The sequence below is a fragment of the Thalassophryne amazonica genome, chromosome 12, assembly GCF_902500255.1.
Source record: "Thalassophryne amazonica chromosome 12, fThaAma1.1, whole genome shotgun sequence".
Classification (NCBI taxonomy): Eukaryota; Metazoa; Chordata; class Actinopteri; order Batrachoidiformes; family Batrachoididae; genus Thalassophryne; species Thalassophryne amazonica.
Window position 1 is genome coordinate 89,651,477 of NC_047114.1, and position 23,720 is coordinate 89,675,196.

The window sequence follows — 23,720 nt, forward strand, 5'->3', positions numbered from 1 at the left end:
GCCTCTCTGCATGGAGTTTGCATGTTCTCCCCGTGTTTGTCTGGGTTCCCTCTCACATCCAAAGACATGAAGGTTAGGTGGATTGGAAACTTCAAATTGTCTGTAGGTGTGTGTCGGTATGAATGTGTTTGTTTGTTTATACGAGGGTAGGTTGAAAAGTTCTAAGGCTCCCCATGAAGGAGTAATGCATTAACTGCATTATAGTGAGCCTTAGAACTTTTCATCCTACCCTCGTATGTGACCCTGTGACTGCTGGGATAGGTTCCAGCCCCCTGTGACCCTTAATTGGAGTAAGTGGTTGGTGATGAGTGTCCCAGGTTGCATACTAGGCAGAACATTTGCATCATAAAATAAATTTCAAAGTGTACACATTGCCAATTTAGGGCCATATAATTTTTTTATTTTTTTATTTTTGCATTATGTTTTGGGGTGATCTTGTTATACAAACAGTGGTGGTCTTGGTGGTCACCAGATGTAGGCTTGTTGGGGGGGCAAAAAAACATGGCAAACAAGCTACCTGTAACTTCAGCAACACCTGCTCATAATTTTCATCATGCATGTGATTATTATTCCTGCAATAGTTTCAGAAATGTTTAGTAGGTGACAGAGCGGTATAGGTACATTGCATAATATTGCAAAACAAACTTGCTTTTTGTCGTAATGTGAGGCACCAAATGTTATCAAATTTTGGACCAGTTTGTCTGTGGGGTATCTTTTATTGTAATTGTAATAAAATATACCCTATTTAATTGAACCACTGAATGCATTGTAATCTATATATCAACTACCTGGAACTGGAGTAAAGGTGGACTAATCTGGATGCAAGTTTGGCTAACAGGAAATGTGGAGAAAGCAACAATTTTTCAAAATTTTCTGTAACACCCCTTCCTCCCTAAAAATTTAAATAAAATAATAATAATAATAAAAGATTTGTGCAACTTCATTCTAAAGATTATAATAAAGTTTGTCAAAGTTTTGTTTCCATATGGTCACATCAGTTTGTCATGTTTAAATAATCATAGAACAGCTGCTGATTTACAATTCTATTAGAAAGCAGAGTGACTTTAATTTTTCATTGTCTGTTGTTAATCACAGGTAGAAACATAAACTGATCAAAATCACTAATATAATGCATTACAGCTTCACATAATATAGGTGTATATAAAGATATATTTAAACTTTATTCATGTTAAAAAATGGTATTGTTATTATTATTTTTATTCAGCTTCATGGGTTTTCCCCCTTTTTTCTTTTTTTTTTTTCTTTTTTTTTGTGGCTGTGCGTAAACCTGAGCAACACCTTCTTCTCCACCTTTGGCACCAGTCAGCTGATTTTTCGTTTTGGACTCGCTCGTGTTCCGGTGTGGCGCACAGTTTACTTCAGAGAGGACTGAACGCTGCCTCTGAAAACATGCAACCGAAAGCAGAAAAATCACCTTAAAAACTTTCTTTGAACAGGCGAAGCGAACATTCCTGCGGAAAGCGCGTCGGTGGCGCAGATTTGGATGGAGCTCCGCAGATGACACCACCTGCGCGCTGCGGGTTCCTCTCAGCATCTACGGAGAACATGTCGACAGGGATGAGAGGTTCTCCTCTGCTCGCCCTTCTGGTCTCCGTGTTCGTGACTTTTTTCCGGGGCGCACGTGGACAAGAAGGTTATAGTTTGAATCCGCCGTACTTTAACCTCGCTGAAGGTTCGCGGATCTCCGCCACCGCAACCTGCGGCCAGGATGAAGCAGGAACACCGAGGAACGATTTGTACTGTAAACTGGTAGGAGGACCGACCTTCGAGGTTCCTATTCAGAACATACAGGTAAGGATCACCAGAGGACGAAGTTCGATTTCATGTTCGATTCAGGTATCAGAGCTTTTTGAATCCGTAGTTATTGTTACTAATAGGAGGTCCACTTGGTGTGGAGCAAGCTTCTGGTAGCTAAGTGACGGATGTCCTGCATTGATTGACATACACACAAACTCTACAGGTAATTTTTTGGGACTGAGGAAGTCACTTGGAAGAGCAGTAAAAGGTCTAGAAGACCAAAAATAAGTCCAGCTAGTGTTATGAAAACGTCTAGAGATTCTCGAGATCCTCCATCCATTGACCTGTACATGGATTATGTATTTTTTAGAACTAAGTCAGTCACTTGGATGAGCGGCCAGATGTCTATAAGACCAAACTTGTGCCCAGCTGGTGTAGCCCATACCTCCAGATATTGTCTACCTTAAAGACTGAGATGTTCTATCAACATACATAGTTGTAGACTCTGTAGACACACAGTTTCTCTGGAACTCTGATGTACACTTTGTTGTGTGTATTCAGTTGTTCTGTTGTGCACGACGAGCTCTAATTCATTCTCACCTACAAGTCTCATGTTATAAGTTGCTGTATGTGCTGTCAATCTTGTGTTGTGCCTTCAGTTTCTGTCTTCATAGAGTGGCAGTAGCAGATGGCCACCCCACTGAGTCTGGTCTGCTGTATGATACTTCTTGTAAAAAATAACAAAATGTTATTAGGGAGTTTTTCCTTAGTTGCTACTGAGCTTGTTAATGGGCTGGGTAAAGTCTAGACCAAAGGTGCCAAAGTTCTTTCCTTTGAAGGACCATAAATTTATCTGGATGTATGACTATAATCCATGGTGGTGCAGTGGTACCATTTTTACCTCACAACAGAAAGGTTCAGGGTTCAATACCCATGTGTGCCCTGTTGTCCTTGTTGATCTGGAACTGTGTCAAGAAAAGTGTCTGGCATAAAACCTGCACCAAATATAGATGGAGATCCACCAGCAAAATGTGCAAAGCCAATGAATCATAAACACACACATTTAAATGTGTTATATTTTACAGAAATACTCAAAATCTAGAGTAAAATTTAACAATGATAACAATATTACTATTTATTCTGTTTACCAGTACTTCGATAATTTTGCAGAGAGCACTTCAAATGCTTTGGCGGGTCAAACATAAGGGAAGGTAGACCAAATATAACCCGTGGTTCCCAAACTGAGCAGCCCTCGTCAAGACCTTACTTGTGTAGCAATTTGCATGACATATGTTATGATTTGTCACTGTGTAAATAAATGTAATAAATCATTAACACCACCACCACCAACGGCAACGATATTTTATGGTATTATTTTGTCAAGCTGTCCTCTGTAATGTAAGCTGCAGCTTTTCCAATGCAACAGAATTATCCAGTAAAAATATACCACATTGCATGTTGTTGACACAGTGGTTACGTTTAAAAGAAAGTGTACCGTTGTGGTGCTGGTTGGTGGAATTTCATAGCTGCAGGATGCACAAGCACGCCACATCAGTGCGTTCACCACTTTAAGTGTCCAAAGACGATACAATGACACAGGGTGCAGGAACGGTTGGCCTCGTGCCGTCATGCAGGTCAACAGCACCAACGTATCCACTTCCAGCACCAACCCATGACATCTGTTCCATCTTGCCAGTGTGACCGCTGCACGAACCAGAGGACGCCACCATGACTGAAACGGTCTGGTGGAAGCTGCTTTATGAAAACTGATTTTATTGCTGTTGATTCCATCGTAGTGTTGCAGTGCATTAAACCTGTGTACCGTTGAATCTCCGCATGTAAAATGTGTCAGTGTGTCTAACGATAAACCCTTTGTTGTCCTTTAGGGTCAGTTCTGTGACTACTGCAATTCTCGTGATCCAAACAAAGCCCACCCAGTGACCAACGCCATCGATGGGACGGAGCGATGGTGGCAGAGCCCCCCTTTGTCCAGGGGCATGGGGTACAATGAGGTCACTGTTACACTGGATCTTGGACAGGTGAGGTTTACCTGCTGCTACCAGCATTGTGACGAAATGCTGTGGTGACAGTAACGTAACGCCTCGATGTTGCGGAGGCACGTGTTTTCTGTCTCAGCTCATGTTGTGCTGCTCTCAGATGATATTACTGTATTTTCCCCTTCTGCTCGACTGCTTATTTGTGTTGGATGTGCTGAGGAATTTTTTCTCAAGCTGTTACATGATTGTGTTCTAAGTGTGAGCTTATTGCCAGCTCTTTGTGCACGCCCCTTTGGTTTAATATGCATGCATTCTGATCCATGTCTGTAGCAGGAGGACAACTCTTGGCCCATCAAAATGCACCTCATGCTCAGTTATTCACCGTGAGGAAAGACAGGAATTCTGTCTCTGGATTTAAATCTGATTGGAAAAGGGCAGGTGGAGGCCTGGAAGTCTTCCATGGGAGAAAGCAACAAAAGAGCTCCTCTGCACAAGTGTTGCATCGCTGGCTCCCAGCGGGCACTGTGTCAGACAATGGGTGCTGGGATTTCTTTGTCTGTTGTTGGACTAGAGCCTCCATGGGTAAATATAGTCTACGCCTACAAGAGGATGGACACATGAAGGGCCTTTAGGGATGTCTCCTTTAATACGTGGTAATGCTCAGTTTATTTGGGAGCGCCGAAAGTAGCATTATTGCATTACGGCGTGCTATAAAGAGCATGGCTAGATTACTGATTGTGACTACCAGCTGCACAATACCCCACCCTCCTGCACCACAACACCACTGTCTCCATCACACACATAGACACACACACACACACACACACACCACACACACACACACACACACACACACACACACACACACACACACACACACACACACACACCACACACACACACATACACACACAAACCTGTCAAACACATGTTTCTCTAAATGGCATCTGATGCAAGCAGTTAAACTGCAATCAATGCTCACCTGCCATCTTTGTATTTTAGGCCATGCAGTTGTTTTAGCACTAAGCTTATGAAGAAAAATGATTCTGTCTGAACCCAACATGTCAAACAGCAACATTTTTTAACACTTTGGACAAGAGAAGTGCACAGTATTTCAGTAATTTTCCAAGAATTTCCTCTTTTTCTCCAAATAAGTGAACAATGTGAATAAATGTACCTGCTTTACATTTAGGGTTGGGAACCAATAATCACGATATCACAGTATTGATTTTTACAATATGAGAATTGTTATTAATGACCAGAATCAACGTAATTCCAATTGAATTGCTTAGAGATATGATGAAAAGGATGTTGTACCATTTTTATTTCAGCAGAGGGCGCTATGTAGATCTACCATATTTTCTAGAGTATTAATCGTATTTGTCCAAAAATGCACCACAGAAAAAAAAACATGTATAAGTTGCACCAGCCTGTAATTTGTATTTATACTCAACAAAAATATAAACGCAACACTTTTGGTTTTGCTCCCATTTTGTATGAGATGAACTCAAAGATCTAAAACTTTTTCCACATACACAATATCACCATTTCCCTCAAATATTGTTCACAAACCAGTCTAAATCTGTGATAGTGAGCACTTCTCCTTTGCTGAGATAATCCATCCCACCTCACAGGTGTGCCATATCAAGATGCTGATTAGACACCATGATTAGTGCACAGGTGTGCCTTAGACTGCCCACAATAAAAGGCCACTCTGAAAGGTGCAGTTTTATCACACAGCACAATGCCACAGATGTCGCAAGATTTGAGGGAGCGTGCAATTGGCATGCTGACAGCAGGAATGTCAACCAGAGCTGTTGCTCATGTATTGAATGTTCATTTCTCTACCATAAGCCGTCTCCAAAGGCGTTTCAGAGAATTTGGCAGTACATCCAACCAGCCTCACAACCGCAGACCACGTGTAACCACACCAGCCCAGGACCTCCACATCCAGCATGTTCACCTCCAAGATCGTCTGAGACCAGCCACTCGGACAGCTGCTGAAACAATCGGTTTGCATAACCAAAGAATTTCTGCACAAACTGTCAGAAACCGTCTCAGGGAAGCTCATCTGCATGCTCGTCGTCCTCATCGGGGTCTCGACCTGACTCCAGTTCGTCGTCGTAACCGACTTGAGTGGGCAAATGCTCACATTCGCTGGCGTTTGGCACGTTGGAGAGGTGTTCTCTTCATGGATGAATCCCGGTTCACACTGTCCAGGGCAGATGGCAGACAGCGTGTGTGGCGTTGTGTGGGTGAGCGGTTTTCTGATGTCAGTGTTGTGGATCGAGTGGCCCATGGTGGCGGTGGGGTTATGGTATGGGCAGGCATCTGTTATGGACGAAGAACACAGGTGCATTTTATTGATGGCATTTTGAATGCACAGAGATACCGTGACGAGATCCTGAGGCCCATTGTTGTGCCATACATCCAAGAACATCACCTTATGTTGCAGCAGGATAATGCACTGCCCCATGTTGCAAGGATCTGTACACAATTCTTGGAAGCTGAAAATGTCCCAGTTCTTGCATGGCCGGCATACTCACCGGACATGTCACCCATTGAGCATGTTTGGGATGCTCTGGACCGGCGTATACGACAGCGTGTACCACTTCCTGCCAATATCCAGCAACTTCGCACAGCCATTGAAGAGGAGTGGACCAACATTACACAGGCCACAATTGACAACCTGATCAACTCTATGCAAAGGAGATGTGTTGCACTGCATGAGGCAAATGGTGGTCACACCAGATACTGACTGGTATCCCCCCCAATAAAACAAAACTGCACCTTTCAGAGTGGCCTTTTATTGTGGGCAGTCTAAGGCACACCTGTGCACTAATCATGGTGTCTTATCAGCATCTTGATATGGCACACCTGTGAGGTGGGATGGATTATCTCAGCAAAGGAGAAGTGCTCACTATCACAGATTTAGACTGGTTTGTGAACAATATTTGAGGGAAATGGTGATATTGTGTATGTGGAAAAAGTTTTAGATCTTTGAGTTCATCTCATACAAAATGGGAGCAAAACCAAAAGTGTTGCGTTTATATTTTTGTTGAGTGTATTTTTAAAACTGGTACTACTGCTTTGTGCAACAAGAAGCAAAACAATGCGTTCGACTAGATTAGATAGAACTTTATTGATCCCTTGGGAAGACTCGCTCAGGGAAAGTGAGGCTCTAGCAGCATTGTATAGCAGTACACAGGGTAAGAAGCACACAGAGTATCAAAAGTGAAAAAAAAAACAGTTTGCAAATATAACTATAAATACACAATATACTGTAAATACCAGACATAACAATCAATACTGGTTTACTGGCTACTACTGTTCCTTAAGGTGCTTTTACACATAACCAAGACGCATTACGAATGTCATTTTTCTGTCATCCGTGACACATTCCTGACATTCTTAATGTGACTTAATGCATCTGACTAGGTTTCCTAATAGTGCGTGTTGGTGGGTGATATTCTTGATATTCGTGGAGCATGTTTTTGCCTGTCAAAAAATCTTCCACGAATGTCACACACCACCCTCATTTCGTCTCACGTTGTGGAGGTCGCAACTGAGCGTATTGATCCGTCTTGATGAGTAGTGATCCTTAATAGAACGTGACAATGTTCGTAGTGGTTCCTGTGATGGTTCTTGGAGCCCAGACTGTCATGCGTTATTACGAAGTGACACGGAAACTGTCAAGTTTTGACACAACTTGTAACGTGGCGTCACATTTCATTGCGCGCCACGACGGATCAGTTTCCTGTCACGTGTGCACAATTAAACTCGGCTCCAAATGTTGTTCCACAGTTCCTGCTGAAGATCCTCCGGATGCTCCTGCAGGTGTTCCACCTGCTGTTGTAACCGATGAGCGGGAGAACGAGTCTGAGCAACCAGAGGAGCGAGACTCGCGTGCAGCCAGACATCTCTGCACCTCCTCCAGTCCAGTGGAGGAAGAAGCGTGCGCACAATTAAACCCTGCTGCACCGCATTCAGTTTGATTGCTGACACCAAGTCGGCTAAAAGTCTAATTTCAGTGCTCTTCAGCGCGCTCCTGCAGGTGTTCCACAGCTGCATGTGCCTGATGTTTGGGAAAACGCGAGAGCTGCCTGAAGCCACACATCTGGCTCTGTCTGTCTCCTCCTCCTCCTCTCTGCACCACTCCATGGCACAGAGCCCAACTACGCATGCAGTCACAAAGTTCTTCTGAAAAACTGGAGCGATCTGAATTCGGTTGGATGAATATGGGTGTATGTGTGTGTGGAGACAATTCACCTCGTTCACAATGTGACAGAACAACGATGCGCTGTTACGCGCAATAGCGCGCAACAACACGCAACAACGCGGAACACTATTCTTGACCATGCGTAATGGTTCCTGATAATTCTCCAGCAACACGTGCCGTTAATCGTAATGTGTGGTAACAGGTTGCAGCAGTTCCTGAGGACACCTGACACCTCTGCCCTGAATCATCACATTCGTGATCAACGGCCAAGAATGTGTACTTCGTGGCATTTGTGACTTGTCGTCGTTATGTGTAAATGCAGCATTAACCGTCAGAAGCTAATGATGTAATTAATGCTATTATACAAGGTACAAAACATGAGTAGACTGTTTTTTTTGTGGCCACTGAAAGATATGATCATAGCTGTAGTAAACCTGCAAAGTAAAATGTTTGAAAACTTGGCACATTAATTTTTTTTTTATGCAAACACTGGCTTAGCGAGGAGAAGCTAACAACCTAATTATTGTTGTACGAGGCACAAAACACAACTAAGTCTTCTTGTGGCCACTGACAGGCAATCACAGTTGAGGTAAATGTGCATTGTGACTAAACGTTTGAAAACTTTGCGCTGTTACAATCCATGTCCACATCAGAGCACCTGGAGGGAATGTGTACTTGGTGCTCCTCTGGCAGTTTTATGTGTTGTTTCATTGTGTTTCTGAGTTCTGTGTGTTTCCCCTCACAGTGGTTCCTCTCCTCTGCACTCCAGTGTCCATTTGGTTTATTGTGTTTGTTACTTAGCTTTATCCCTCATTAGTGTTTACTTTTGTGCACAGACTGAGAAATTTTGTGTTCTTGAAGAAGACACTTCATCTGCATTGTCTCAGTCCACCCAGCTGTAACTGGGCACCACATTTGGTTGGAGAAGTAACCATCTAGGGGGAGTTGTAGGCCCTTGTCCACGTCACACTGCAGAATCTGAAGCTAAGCACCAACAGGCCACAGAGCCTATAGAGGTCTATATAGGACAGCTACCATCTGAAGGCTTTTCTTATTTCAGTTCACTTCACATTCATACATGAAACAATATGAGAATAGCACAAAAGTACTCCAGTTATTTCCACTGTGGTTCTACAACATGACTTTTTGACTGCTTCAGTTCTCTCCTCCATGGTACCGACTCAAGTGCTCGAGCAACCTCCAGATAGAAGTGTCCCATTATTTCTGTAAGACTCTTATTTGTAGATGTTCAACAGCTTTGTAGATTTTTTTTCAGATAGGCGATGTAGTGTGATGAAATATGTGGGCGGCATCAAGCTGGATGGGCTCTGTGGTTTCCTTTGAGATCCGAGCAGGTGGCTGCTCTGGTGTTCTGTCAGGAGATCTATTAGATAAATGGCCCTGTTGATGTTTATGCTGAAATGGTACGGTTCAAAGAGAGCAGGTTTTTCTTAACAAAACTGTTTCCGCCGACTCTGTAAAGAAGCTTGTTTGAAGCACAGATCTGTCAGCTTAAAAAAAAAAAAAATCTAAGGTCCTGTAGTATTTAAAAAAACGAATTACACCAAAACTGTACTTACAACTCAATTATGATTGTTATTGACATTATTTATAGCTAAATGTACTTACAGTATTATTATATGATTATCATATGCATGTCTTTTTCCTGGTTCTCTCCCTCAGCCCCAACCAGTCCCAGCAGAAGACCGCCCCTCCCTGAGCCTGGTTCTGCTGGAGGTTTCTTCCTGTTAAAAGGGAGTTTTCCTTCCCACTGTCGCCAAGTGCTTGCTCATAGGGGGTCGTTTTGACCGTTGGGGTTTTTCTGTAATTATTGTATGGCTTTTGCCTTACAATATAAAGCGCCTTGGGGCAACTGTTTGTTGTGATTTGGCACTATATAAATAAAATTGATTTGATTTGATTTGATATGACTAAAGCTTGTGTACTTTCAGTCCTGCTCAGTATTGGTAACGCCCCATATTTTAAGTGCAGAATTTAAAATATTTTCAGAAATAAATCCAAATGAACCAGTTTTGTAGAACCACTATATTTAATAAAATGTCTAAAGTTATTGTACAATAACTTTAGACATTTTTACAATCCAATACAATAATCCTTTACAATAATCCTTTCATATAGTGAATTTAAACAGTACAGACATAAAATATATGCAACAATACAGTTATTGGTGCCTCTTGATGAATTTGCAGTCAGTTATCATTTCTGTGGTCAGTCATCATGACCAAGTGGTTAGTGGTTTCAGTGTGGAAGGTTCCCAGTTCAAACCCCATCCCTGCCACATTTCTTCATGTAATGCGGAGCTGCATCAGGAAGGGCATCCGGCGTAAAACCTGTGCCAAATCAACACGCAGACCAACCTTTGATCTGCTGTGGTGACCACGAGTGAAAAACAAGGGAGCAGCCAAAGGGACCTCATCACTTTTACATCCATTTTTTTGTTTGTTTGTTTAGATAAGTCAGGGGATGGATACATGAACATTTCCAAGGCACTGAATATGTCATAATGTCTCATGACCGAAAGAACAAGATCGTGAGTACAAGCGGCCGAGATGAGTTTCCTCCGCAGGGTGGCTGGGTGCTCCCTTAGAGATAGGGTGAGGAGCTCGGTCACTCGGGAGGAGCTTGGAGTCGAGCCGCTGCTCCTCCACGTCAAAAGGAGCCAGCTGAGATGGCTCGGGCATCTTTTCTGGATGCCCCCTGGATGCCTCACTTGAGAGGTGTTCCGGGCACGTCCCATCGGGAGGAGGCCAGGGGGAAGACCCAGGGCACGCTGGAGGGACTATGTCTCAGCTGGCTTGGGAACGCCTCGGGGTTCCCCAGGAGGAGCTGGGGGAGGTGTGTGTGGATTGGGAGGTCTGGGTGGCTTTGCTTGAAGAATAGTGATGGAAGCCATCAAGACACCCATGACAGCGTTTTGGCATGTTCAAAACTTATATACGCTCTTAATGCGTTGTCTTACATTGTGATGATGTATTAATGTGCTTTGTCTATGACCTGATGGTTGGGTAGGCAGTTCTTAAAAACTGAGTGACTGTACAAAATGGAGACTGGTGAGGGAAGCCACCAAAATACCCATGATAACTTTTAAGCATGTTCGAAACTTGTTGATGATTTTGACGTGTCATGTGTTGATGCATTTTTGTCTATGACCTGATGATTTTGTGACAGCAACTTGCTGAGCCATAAATAATCTTGGTGATAGATGAGGAAAATAAATACCTGTAAACCACCAAGATGCTGTCACGAACCACCACAGAGTGTCACAAATGCAAAACCCAGCAGCCACCACCAAAATACGTTAAAGGTTACAGACTTCCACGTTCAGCTGCAGCCATCATTTATAATCACTGTCCATTCTGTATTTCTTAATATATGTAGCCTCCCCTGTATTTATAGGAGATTTTGTTGGGCATTCCTCCATGATGCCATGGCTGCGCTGTGGTGATGCCTTATCAAGAACTTTATACATGGTGGTATGTTTGTATGGGTATTGTAACATATTTATGATGTTGCATCTTGACATTGTGATAATTTTTGATGATTCCTGCCGATGTTTTGTCTGCTCTAGCTGACGTTGTGATGGTATCTTGCAGCACTACTATGCTGTCTTAATGATATCGAGGTGGTGTTTTAACTATGGGTTACATTTTGGCATTGAGCGTTGATCTCTGCGTTATCCTGTTTCTGGTATTGTTATTCTCCATGTTATCTGGCTAATTCTGTTATATTCTGAAATATTTCCTGGCACTTTTCTTCCATGTTCGTTTCATGTAGCTTAGTTTCTTGTTTCTGGTCTTTTGATTTTACATGTCCCCTCACTTCTGCATTGGATTTTTTGGTTGCCTTTATAACCATGGTTAGAATGTTCCCTCAATGCCAGATTGTCTAGGTTCTTCCTGTTTTCTTGTGTTATATTCTCAGTGTTTTTCCTCTCTATTACAGATCTTTGCTGTCATACTGAGTTCCCCTGAGTTTTTGCCTCCTGTCCTGGATCTATTTGCTTGGCAAGATAACTCAGTGTGTTCTGACCTAGTACCTGCATTTTCTTCTCCCTATATATCCTGGGTCCCTCCTCTGTACATGTCCAAACCATCTCAATCTTGCCTCTTGACTTTGTCTCCAAACCGTCCCATCTGAGCTGTCGCTTTGATATGTTCATTCCTAATCCTGTCCATCCTCGTCACTCTCAAAGAGAATTACAACATGTTCAGCTCTGCCACCTCCAGTTCTGCCTCCTCTCTTTTTGTTCATGCGACTGTCTCTAAGCCGTACAACATAGCTGGTCTCACTACTGTCTTGTAAACCTTCCCCTTCACTCTTGCAGATATTCTTTGGCCAGATAACCCTCTGCTGCTCCTGTAGAAAAAACTGTTACCTGTTGAACTGATCACTTATGTGCCTGACCTCTGCCTGTTTCACAACCCAGCCTGTTGCCTGCCATATTAAATCTGCCTATATTCTCTGTGGGACAGTAAACCTGCTCTTACCTACTTTCAGTTGTGGTTCTCTGCATTGGGGTCCTCTGCTTAGCCACTACATTAGCGATGTTGTGACTATATGGTGGGTGGGGGACCTTTCGTGCCAAATCAATCAATCAATCAATCAACTTTTTTCTTATATAGCGCCAAATCACAACAAACAGTTGCCCCAAGGCGCTCCACATTGCAAGGCAAGGCCATACAATAACCATGAAAAACCCCACTGGTCAAAACGACCCCCTATGAGCAAGCACTTGGCCACAGTGGGAAGGAAAAACTCCCTTTTAACAGGAAGAAACCTCCAGCAGAACCAGGCTCAGGGAGGGGCAGTCTTCTGCTGAGACTGGTTGGGGCTGAGGGAAAGAACCAGGAAAAAGACATGCCGAGAAGGGGGGCAGAGATCGATCACTAATGATTAAATGCAGAGTGATGCATATGGAGCAAAAAAAGAAAGAAACAGTGCATCATGGGAACCCCCCCACAGTCTACGTCTAAAGCAACATAACCAAGGGATGGTCCAGGGTCACCCAATCCAGCCCTAACTATAAGCCTTAGCGAAAAGGAAAGTTTTAAGCCTAATCTTAAAAGTAGAGAGGGTATCTGTCTCCCTGATCTGAATTGGGAGCTGGTTCCACAGGAGAGGAGCCTGAAAGCTGAAGGCTCTGCCTCCCATTCTACTCTTACAAACCCTAGGAACTACAAGTAAGCCCGCAGTCTGAGAGCGAAGCGCTCTAATGGGGTAATATGGTACTACGAGGTCCCTAAGATAAGATGGGACCTGATTATTCAAAACCTTATAAGTAAGAAGAAGAATTTTAAATTCTATTCTAGAATTAACAGGAAGCCAATGAAGAGAGGCCAACACGGGTGAGATATGCTCTCTCCTGCTAGTCCCCGTCAGTACTCCAGCTGCAGCATTCTGAACCAACTGAAGGCTTTTAGGGAACTTTTAGGACAACCTGATAATAATGAATTACAATAGTCCAGCCTAGAGGAAATAAATGCATGAATTAGTTTTTCAGCATCACTCTGAGACAAGACCTTTCTGATTTTAGAGATATTGCGTAAATGAAAAAAAGGCAGTCCTACATATTGTTTAATATGCGCTTTGAATGACATATCCTGATCAAAATAACTCCAAGATTTCTCACAGTATTACCAGAGATCAGGGAAATGCCATCCAGAGTAACGATCTGGTTAGACACCATGCTTCTAAGATTTGTGGGGCCAAGTACAATAACTTCAATTTTATCTGAGTTTAAAAGCAGGAAATTAGAGGTCATCCATGTCTTTATGTCTGTAAGACAATCCTGCAGTTTAGCTAATTGGTGTGTATCCTCTGGCTTCATGGATAGATAAAGCTGGGTATCATCTGCGTAACAATGAAAATTTAAGCAATACCGTCTAATAATACTGCCCAAGGGAAGCATGTATAAAGTGAATAAAATTGGTCCTAGCACAGAACCTTGTGGAACTCCATAATTACCTTTAGTCTGTGAAGAAGATTCCCCATTTACATGAACAAACTGTAATCTATTAGACAAATATGATTCAAACCACCGCAGCGCAGTGCCTTTAATACCTATGACATGCTCTAATCTCTGTAATAAAATTTTATGGTCAACAGTATCAAAAGCAGCACTGAGGTCCAACAGAACAAGCACAGAGATAAGTCCACTGTCCGAAGCCATAAGAAGATCATTTGTAACCTTCACTAATGCTGTTTCTGTACTATGATGAATTCTAAAACCTGACTGAAACTCTTCAAATAGACCATTCCTCTGCAGGTGATCAGTTAGCTGTTTTACAACTACCCTCTCAAGAATCTTTGAGAGAAAAGGAAGGTTGGAGATTGGCCTATAATTAGCTAACATAGCTGGGTCAAGTGATGGCTTTTTAAGTAATGGTTTAATTACTGCCACCTTAAAGGCCTGTGGTACATAACCAACTAACAAAGATAGATTGATCATATTTAAGATTGAAGCATTAAATAATGGTAGGACTTCCTTGAGCAGCCTGGCAGGAATGGGGTCTAATAAGCATGTTGATGGTTTGGATGAAGTAACTAATGAAAATAACTCAGACAGAACAATCGGAGAGAAAGAGTCTAACCAAATACTGGCATCACTGAAAGCAGCCAAAGATAACGATACATCTTTGGGATGGTTATGAGTAATTTTTTCTCTAATAGTCAAAATTTTGTTAGCAAAGAAAGTCATGAAGTCATCACTAGTTAAAGTTAATGGAATACTCAGCTCAATAGAGCTCTGACTCTTTGTCAGCCTGGCTACAGTGCTGAAAAGAAACCTGGGGTTGTTCTTATTTTCTTCAATTAGTGATGAGTAGAAAGATGTCCTAGCTTCACGGAGGGCTTTCTTATAGAGCAACAAACTCTTTTTCCAGGCTAAGTGAAGATCTTCTAAATTAGTGAGACGCCATTTCCTCTCCAACTTACGGGTTATCTGCTTTAAGCTACGAGTTTGTGAGTTATACCACGGAGTCAGACACTTCTGATTTAAAGCTCTCTTTTTCAGAGGAGCTACAGCATCCAAAGTTGTCTTCAATGAGGATGTAAAACTATTGACGAGATACTCTAGCTCCCTTACAGAGTTTAGGTAGCTACTCTGCTCTGTGTTGGTATATGACATTAGAGAACATAAAGAAGGAATCATATCCTTAAACCTAGTTACAGCGCTTTCTGAAAGACTTCTAGTGTAATGAAACTTATTCCCCACTGCAGGGTAGTCCATCAGGGTAAATGTAAATGTTATTAAAAAATGATCAGACAGAAGGGAGTTTTCAGGGAATACTGTTAAGTCTTCTATTTCCATACCATAAGTCAGAACAAGTGTTGTGAAAGTGTAGGAACACGGACCCACAACAGGGGGCGCAATGAACGGACAATGGAGGAAGGTGAATAACAAGGTTTACTATTGTGAAACGAGCACAATGAATACAACAATCACAATTTGGGGTCGAATCCGCTGGTGTCGTGTGGGCAGGCTCGAAGGTAGGAGACGTCCGTCTCAGTCGAACCGGAACCACCCAGATCTCCTCTGCCACCGAACCCTGGAAATACTGGAACCGCCAAGTCCCGAATTCCCAGGTGGCCACTGCCTCCGCTCGTCGGATCCGGTACTGCTGGCGGGAGAGAGCAACAACACACAGGTGTGGATGCGACAGCACCCAGTAACGGAGAGGGGAGAAGCCGCCTCCACCTCTTGTCAATGTATAGCAGGAAGGTGAGTACTATCCAAGCAATGTAGCTACCAGTAGTCAACAGTCCTGAAAAGGTTTAACAAGTTTTAGCTGGTTGTTCAGAATATGAATGCAGAGAATGTTACCTCAGTCTTAGGCGATATCTCGGCACTGAGGTGGAGACGCCGTCCTCCTGATATACCTCTGTGCTGAGTGGAACAGCTGTGTCCAGTGATGGGTGACAGCTGTCACGCCGGCTGCTCCCATAAGGCGGCAGCGCCCTCTGGTGCCTGGAGCCCGCACTCCAGGCAGGGCGCCCTCTGGTGGTGGTGGGCCAGCAGTACCTCCTCTTCAGCGGCCCACATAACAGGACCCCCCCCTCAACGGGCGCCTCCTGGCGCACGGCCGGGCTTGTCCGGATGGCGACGGTAGAAGTCGGCCAGGAGGGCCGGGTCCAGGATGAAGCCCTTCTTCACCCAGGAGCGTTCCTCGGGACCGTACCCCTCCCAGTCCACCAGATATTGAAAACCCCGGCCCATCCGACGGACATCAAGGAGCCGGCGTACAGTCCAAGCCGGTTCCCCGTCGATGATCCGGGCAGGAGGCGGCGCCGGACCCGGGGTGCAGAGGGGTGAGGTGTGAAGGGGCTTGATCCGGGAACATGAAAAACTGGATGGATCCGCAGTGAGGCCGGAAGCTGGAGCCTCACTGCGGCGGGGTTGATGACCTTGAGGATTTTATAAGGTCCGATGTACCGTTCTTGGAGTTTCGGCAAGTCTGCCTGCAGAGGAATGTCCTTGGTGGACAACCAGACCTCCTGCCCAGGACTATACTTGGGGGCCGGGGCCCGCCGCCGGTCTGCATGTTTCTTCGCCCTCGTCCGGGCCTTCAACAAAGCAGAGCGGGCGGCACGCCACACCTGACGGCACTTCCGTAGGTGGGCCTGGACCAAGGGCACACGACCTCTCCCTCAACCACTGGAAACAAGGGGGGCTGATACCCCAAGCACACCTCAAACGGGGAGAGGCCGGTGGCAGATGACACTTGGCTGTTGTGGGCGTACTCGATCCAGGCCAGGTGGGTACTCCAGGCCGTCGGGTGCGCGGCTGTCACACAGCGTAGCGTCTGCTCCAGTTCCTGATTCGCCCGCTCTGCCTGCCCGTTGGTCTGGGGGTGGTACCCAGACGAGAGGCTGACCGTGGCCCCCAGTTCCCGGCAGAAGCTCCTCCAGACGTGCGAGGTGAACTGGGGACCGCGATCGGAGACGATGTCTGATGGTATACCATGCAGACGGACGACGTGGTGGACCAGGAGGTCCGCTGTCTCCTGGGCCGTTGGTAGCTTCGGGAGGGCCACGAAGTGGGCCGCCTTGGAGAAACGGTCCACTATCGTGAAGACGACGGTGTGTCCCTGGGACGACGGGAGACCCGTGACAAAGTCCAGGCCGATGTGGGACCAGGGGCGATGAGGCACGGGCAGTGGCTGTAGCTGCCCTGAGGTCTTTCTATGGTCGGCCTTGCCCCTGGCGCAGGTGGTACAGGCCTGGACGTAGTCCCGGACGTCGGCCTCCAGGGATGCCCACCAGAAGCGTTGCCGGACGACTGTCATGGTCCTTCGCACCCCAGGGTGACAGGAGAGTTTAGAACCGTGACAGAAGTCCAGGACTGCAGCCCTAGCCTCTGGTGGGACGTATAGTCTGTCCTTTGGTCCGTTTCCGGGGTCCGGGTCACGGGTCAGGGCCTCCCGGACGGTCTTCTCTACGTCCCAGGTGAGGGCGGCCACGATAGCGGACTCCGGGATGATGGGATCCGGGGGATCCTACGGTTCCGTTTTGACTTCGTCTTCGTGCACCCGGGACAATGCATCCGATCTTTGATTCTTGGTCCCGCGACGGTAGGTGATCCGGAAGTCAAAACGGCCAAAGAACAGTGACCAGCGGGCTTGCCTGGGGTTCAGCCGCTTGGCGGTCCTGATGTACTCCAGGTTCCGATGGTCAGTGAAAACCGTGAATGGCACGGCTGTTCCCTCCAACAGATGTCTCCACTCTTCGAGGGCCTCTTTCACAGCAAGGAGTTCCCGATTGCCGACGTCATAGTTCCGTTCAGCGGGGGTCAACCTGCGGGAAAAATAGGCACACGGGTGAAGGACCTTATCGGTCTTCCCGCTCTGGGAGAGCACCGCTCCTATCCCTGAGTCCGAGGCATCCACTTCAACCACTAACTGGCGGCTAGGATCGGGCTGCACCAGAACTGGTGCAGACGAGAAGCGCCGTTTCAACTCCTTGAACGCGGCTTCGCACCGATCCGACCAGGTGAAGGGGACTTTTGGGGAGGTCAGGGCTGTCAGGGGGCTAACTACCTGACTGTAGCCCTTAATAAACCTCCTGTAGAAATTAGCAAAGCCGAGGAACTGTTGCAGCTTCCTACGGCTTGTTGGTTGGGGCCAGTCTCTCACCGCCGCAACCTTGGCCGGATCAGGGGCGACGGAGTTGGAGGAGATGATGAACCCCAGGAAGGACAAAGAAGTGCGGTGGAATTCACACTTCTCGCCCTTCACAAACAGGCGGTTCTCCAACAACCGCTGCAGGACCTGACGGACATGCCGGACATGTGTCTCAGGATCCGGGGAAAAGATGAGTATATCGTCTAGATACACGAAGACGAACCGGTGCAGGAAGTCCCGCAAGACATCGTTTACCAACGCTTGGAAAGTCGCGGGAGCATTAGTGAGACCGAACGGCATGACCAGGTACTCAAAATGACCTAAGGGGGTGTTAAATGCCGTCTTCCATTCGTCTCCCTTCCGGATCCGAACCAAATGATACGCATTCCTAAGATCCAGCTTGGTGAAGATTTTGGCTCCATGCAAGGGGGTGAACACTGAATCCAACAAGGGCAACGGATATCGGTTGCGAACCGTGATTTCGTTCAACCCCCTGTAATCAATGCATGGACGAAGCCCGCCATCTTTTTTACCCACAAAAAAGAAACCTGCACCCATCGGAGAGGTGGAATTCCGGATCAATCCGGCAGCTAATGAGTCCCGGATGTAGGTCTCCATTGATTCACGCTCCGGCTGTGAGAGGTTGTACAGCCTACTGGACAGGAACTCACTGCCTGGAACCAAATCAATGGCACAATCATACGGGCGGTGGGGAGGAAGCGTGAGAGCCAGATCCTTACTGAACACGTCAGCGAGGTCATGGTACTCCGCCGGCACCGCCTTCAGATTGGGCGGGACTCGGACCTCCTCCTTAGCTTGGGAGCCGGGAGGAACCGAGGAACGGAGACACTCCCGATGGCAGGTTTCGCTCCACTGAACCACTACCCCGGACGGCCAATCGATCCGGGGATTGTGCTTTAGCATCCAGGGAAATCCCAAAACCACACGGGAGGTGGCCTGAGTCACAAAGAACTCGATCACCTCCCGGTGGTTACCTGACACCACCAGAGTTACTGGAGGTGTCTTATGCGTGATTGGTGGGAGTAGGGAGCCATCTAGCGCCCGAACCTGCACAGGCGAGGTAAGAGCCACCAGAGGGAGCCCTATCTCCCTGGCCCATCTACTGTCAAGCAGATTCCCCTCAGAGCCCGTGTCCACCAGTGCTGGGGCCTTCAGGGTTGAATCCTCAAACAGGATCGTGACTGGGAGTCGTGTAGCAATGTGGGTGTGTCCCACGTGAATGTTTTGGCCCACCCCTGGCCCAGTCTCTAGGGGCAGGCGTTGGAGTTTAACCGCTCGGGGCAGTCGTTTGCGAGATGCTCACTCGAGCCACAAACATAACAAGCTCCGTGGGCCCGCCTCCTTTGTGCTCCAGGTGCCCTAAATGTTGCCCTGCTCGTGTCCATAGCTTCGTCAGCAGGGGGAGCCATAGGCGCACGGAGCGCAGGAACAGAGGAGCGTGGGGAGGGCGGAGCTCGATCGGACCCGGAAGGGAGAGGGACGACGCGTGCCTGGCCACGCCCTTCGCCTCGTTCCCGACGGCGTTCTTCTAACCGGTTGTCGAGTCGAATGACTAGATCGATGAGCCCATCTAAATCCCGCGGTTCGTCCTTAGCCACCAGGTGCTCTTTTAGGACCAGTGACAGTCCGTTTACAAAGGCAGCGCGGAGGGCAGTGCTATTCCAGCCGGATCTCGCCGCCGCGATGTGGAAGGCGACTGCATAGGCAGCTGCGCTCCGACGCCCCTGTCTTATTGACAGTAGTGCGGTTGAAGCGGACTCTCCTCTGTTGGGATGGTCGAACACCGTTCTGAGCTCCCGTACAAACCCATCGTACGTATGAAGGAGCCGTGAGTTCTGCTCCCAGAGCGCTGTAGCCCAAGCGCGTGCCTCCCCGCGAAGCAGATTTATCACATAAGCTACTTTGCTAGCATCAGTCGCGTACATCACGGGACGCTGTGCGAAGACGAGCGAACACTGCATCAGAAAATCCGCGCACGTCTCCACACAGCCTCCGTACGGCTCTGGAGGGCTTATGTATGCTTCTGGGGACGGAGGAAGGGACCGTTGAACGACCAGTGGAACGTCACTTTCACGCGCAGGGTCCTCAGGAGGGAGAGCCGCAGCGGCGCCCGGAGGGCGCGCCTCCACTTGTGCGGCGAGAGCCTCCACCCTGCGGTTTAGGAGAACGTGCTGCTCGGTCATTAAATCGATCCGAGAGGTGAAAGCGGTGAGGATCCGCTGCAACTCACCGATTACCCCTCCCGAAGCCGCCGACGCGCCTTGGTCTTCCATTGGCCGTTCAACAGCCGGTTGACGCCCCTCGGGGTCCATGACGCTGGCCGAGATATCCTGTTGTGAAAGTGTAGGAACACGGACCCACAACAGGGGGCGCAATGAACGGACAATGGAGGAAGGTGAATAACAAGGTTTACTATTGTGAAACGAGCACAATGAATACAACAATCACAATTTGGGGTCGAATCCGCTGGTGTCGTGTGGGCAGGCTCGAAGGTAGGAGACGTCCGTCTCAGTCGAACCGGAAACCACCCAGATCTCCTCTGCCACCGAACCCTGGAAATACTGGAACCGCCAAGTCCCGAATTCCAGGTGGCCACTGCCTCCGCTCGTCGGATCCGGTACTGCTGGCGGGAGGAGAGCAACAACACACAGGTGTGGATGCGACAGCACCCAGTAACGGAGAGGGGAGAAGCCGCCTCCACCTCTTGTCAATGTATAGCAGGAAGGTGAGTACTATCCAAGCAATGTAGCTACCAGTAGTCAACAGTCCTGAAAAGGTTTAACAAGTTTTAGCTGGTTGTTCAGAATATGAATGCAGAGAATGTTACCTCAGTCTTAGGCGATATCTCGGCACTGAGGTGGAGACGCCGTCCTCCTGATATACCTCTGTGCTGAGTGGAACAGCTGTGTCCAGTGATGGGTGACAGCTGTCACCCCGGCTGCTCCCATAAGGCGGCAGCGCCCTCTGGTGCCTGGAGCCCGCACTCCAGGCAGGGCGCCCTCTGGTGGTGGTGGGCCAGCAGTACCTCCTCTTCAGCGGCCCACACAACAACAAGATCTAAAATATGATTAAAGTGGTGGGTGGACTCATTTACTTTTTGAGCAAAGCCGATAGAGTCTAATAATAGATTAAATGCAGTGTTGAGGCTGTCATTCTCAGCATCTGTGTGGATGTTAAAATCGCCCACTATAATTATCTTATCTGAGCTAAGCACTAAGTCAGACAAAAGGTCTGAAAATTCACAGAGAAACTCACAGTAACGACCAGGTGGACGATAGATAATAACAAATAAAACTGGTTTTTGGGACTTCCAATTTGGATGGACAAGACTAAGAGACAAGCTTTCAAATGAATTAAAGCTCTGTCTAGGTTTTTGATTAATTAATAAGCTGGAATGGAAGATTGCTGCTAATCCTCCGCCCCGGCCCATGCTACGAGCATTCTGACAGTTAGTGTGACTCGGGGGTGTTGACTCATTTAAACTAACATATTCATCCTGCTGTAACCAAGTTTCTGTTAGGCAGAATAAATCAATACGTTGATCAATTATTATATCATTTACCAACAGGGACTTAGAAGAAAGAGACCTAATGTTTAATAGACCACATTTAACTGTTTTAGTCTGTGGTGCAATTGAAGGTGCTATATTATTTTTTCTTTTTGAATTTTTATACTTAAATAGATTTTTGCTAGTTATTGGTGGTCTGGGAGCAGGCACCGTCTCTACGGGGATGGGGTAATGAGGGGATGGCAGGGGGAGAGAAGCTGCAGAGAGGTGTATAAGACCACAGCTCTGCCTCCTGGTCCCAAGGACTGTTGGTTTATAGATTTTGGCAATTCCTAAAAGTGTAAAGTCTGCATCAACCGTCTGCATCATTCATTTTTAGATAAGGGATGGATGGATGGATTGACAGATGTGTGGATGGATGGATGCATACATGGATGAATGCATGGCCAGATGGTACATGGGTGGATGATAGATGGATCATGGATGTACTGCAGCGATTGCCCTTTGTAATTTATTAAGCTAGTCTGTATTTAATCAGGTTGTTTTTACCCTTCACGTCAGTGAAATGGCAATCACAGGGTATTGTTTTCATTGTTGTGTTTGTGTGTGTGTGTGTGTGTGTGTGTGTGTGTCTCTGTGTGTATTTGGACAAGATAACTCAAAAACAGATGCTGCATCGGTGCAGCATCTGCAGTGATGCGGTCGCTGTATCGGACCATCGTGGTGAAGAGAGAGCTGAGTAGGGGGGCAAAGCTCTCGATTTACCGATCGATCTACGTTCCGATCCTCACCTATGGTCATGAGATTTCGCTCATGACCGAAAGAACGAGATCGCGAGTACAAGCGGCCGAGATGAGTTTCTTCCGCAGGGCGGCTGGGCGCTCCCTTAGAGATAGGGTGAGGAGCTCGGTCACTCGGGAGGAGCTTGGAGTTGAGCCGCTGCTCCTCCACGTCGAAAGGAGTCAGTTGAGGTGGCTCGGGCATCTTTTCCGGATGCCCCCTGGACGCCTCGCTGGAGAGGTGTTCCGGGCACATCCCATTGGGAGGAGGCCCCAGGGAAGACCCAGGACATGCTGGAGGGACTACATCTCTCAGCTGGCTTGGGAACGCCTTGGGTTCCCCTAGAGGAGCTGGGGGAGGTGTGTGTGGATCGGGAGGTCTGGGCGGCTTTGCTTGAGCTGCTGCCCCCCTGACCCGACTCCGGATAAAGCGGAAGAAAATGGATGGATGGATGGAACTCAAAAACAACTACACAGATTTCCTCCAAACTTGGTAAGAATATTACTTTGATAGATATCTAGAGGGGATTAGATTTTGAAGTAGCTTGGTAAAAGGATGGAGGTCAGTGTCATGAAAAACATGGGCTGACAAAACGTGTTTTTGATATAACTCAACAGTGAAGAAATCTACATGGATGATCTGAAGCAAATATTCATCAGCAAAATATTTCTGATTGATTGGTATGAATGACTTCATGATGATGTCACACAGAAGTTATGTGATAAAGTCATACATAGTCAAAAAACACCATTACAGACATATGTATATTTACATCTTGGTGTATTTTGTATGAGCGTCTCTGACAGTTCTATGTGTGATAAATGTAGAGTGTTTCACAGACATTCAGAGGTGAAGAGCCACTGAAATATTGCTTGCCCATCTCATGATACTCTGTTATACTACACTTGTCAAACTTGAGCTACTTTTCCAGGAACTTTTACCCTCATTAAACTATTTACAGGGCACAACAGTCAAGCCATTGTTCTACTAAACATTTGCACCACATATCAGAGTGCTGGTCACTCCTTTTTTTCTGGGAATGTATTTTAGGAACCCTGACCACATGTGCTTATCTGCCTGAATGAGTCGGGTGTAGACGGGCATGTGAGGCAAACATATCAGAGCTCACTGCTCGCTTTCTTCAACCTGATGAGGCTGAGCTTCTTTATCACAGAATCGGAATGACTGGGTACAGGAATGATGTGCAAGTAACCAATATTTGAAATGACTGTGACGCCAATGTAGAGTGGGGAAGACTCAAGAAAGTCATTCGTTGACTTGTTGTGTAGTTCTTAATA

General features: G+C 46.6%; 1 protein-coding gene across 1 annotated transcript in view; it reads left to right on the forward strand.

Annotated features, from left to right (window-relative positions):
• Window positions 1-1,333: 1,333 nt before the first annotated feature.
• Window positions 1,334-23,720, forward strand: part of LOC117521102 (laminin subunit alpha-3-like) — a 243,840-nt gene continuing 221,453 nt past the window's right edge. The window contains 2 exon segments of the mRNA XM_034182417.1: window positions 1,334-1,812; window positions 3,645-3,797. Coding sequence (XP_034038308.1) covers window positions 1,519-1,812; window positions 3,645-3,797 — 447 coding nt within the window. The 5' untranslated portion in view covers window positions 1,334-1,518.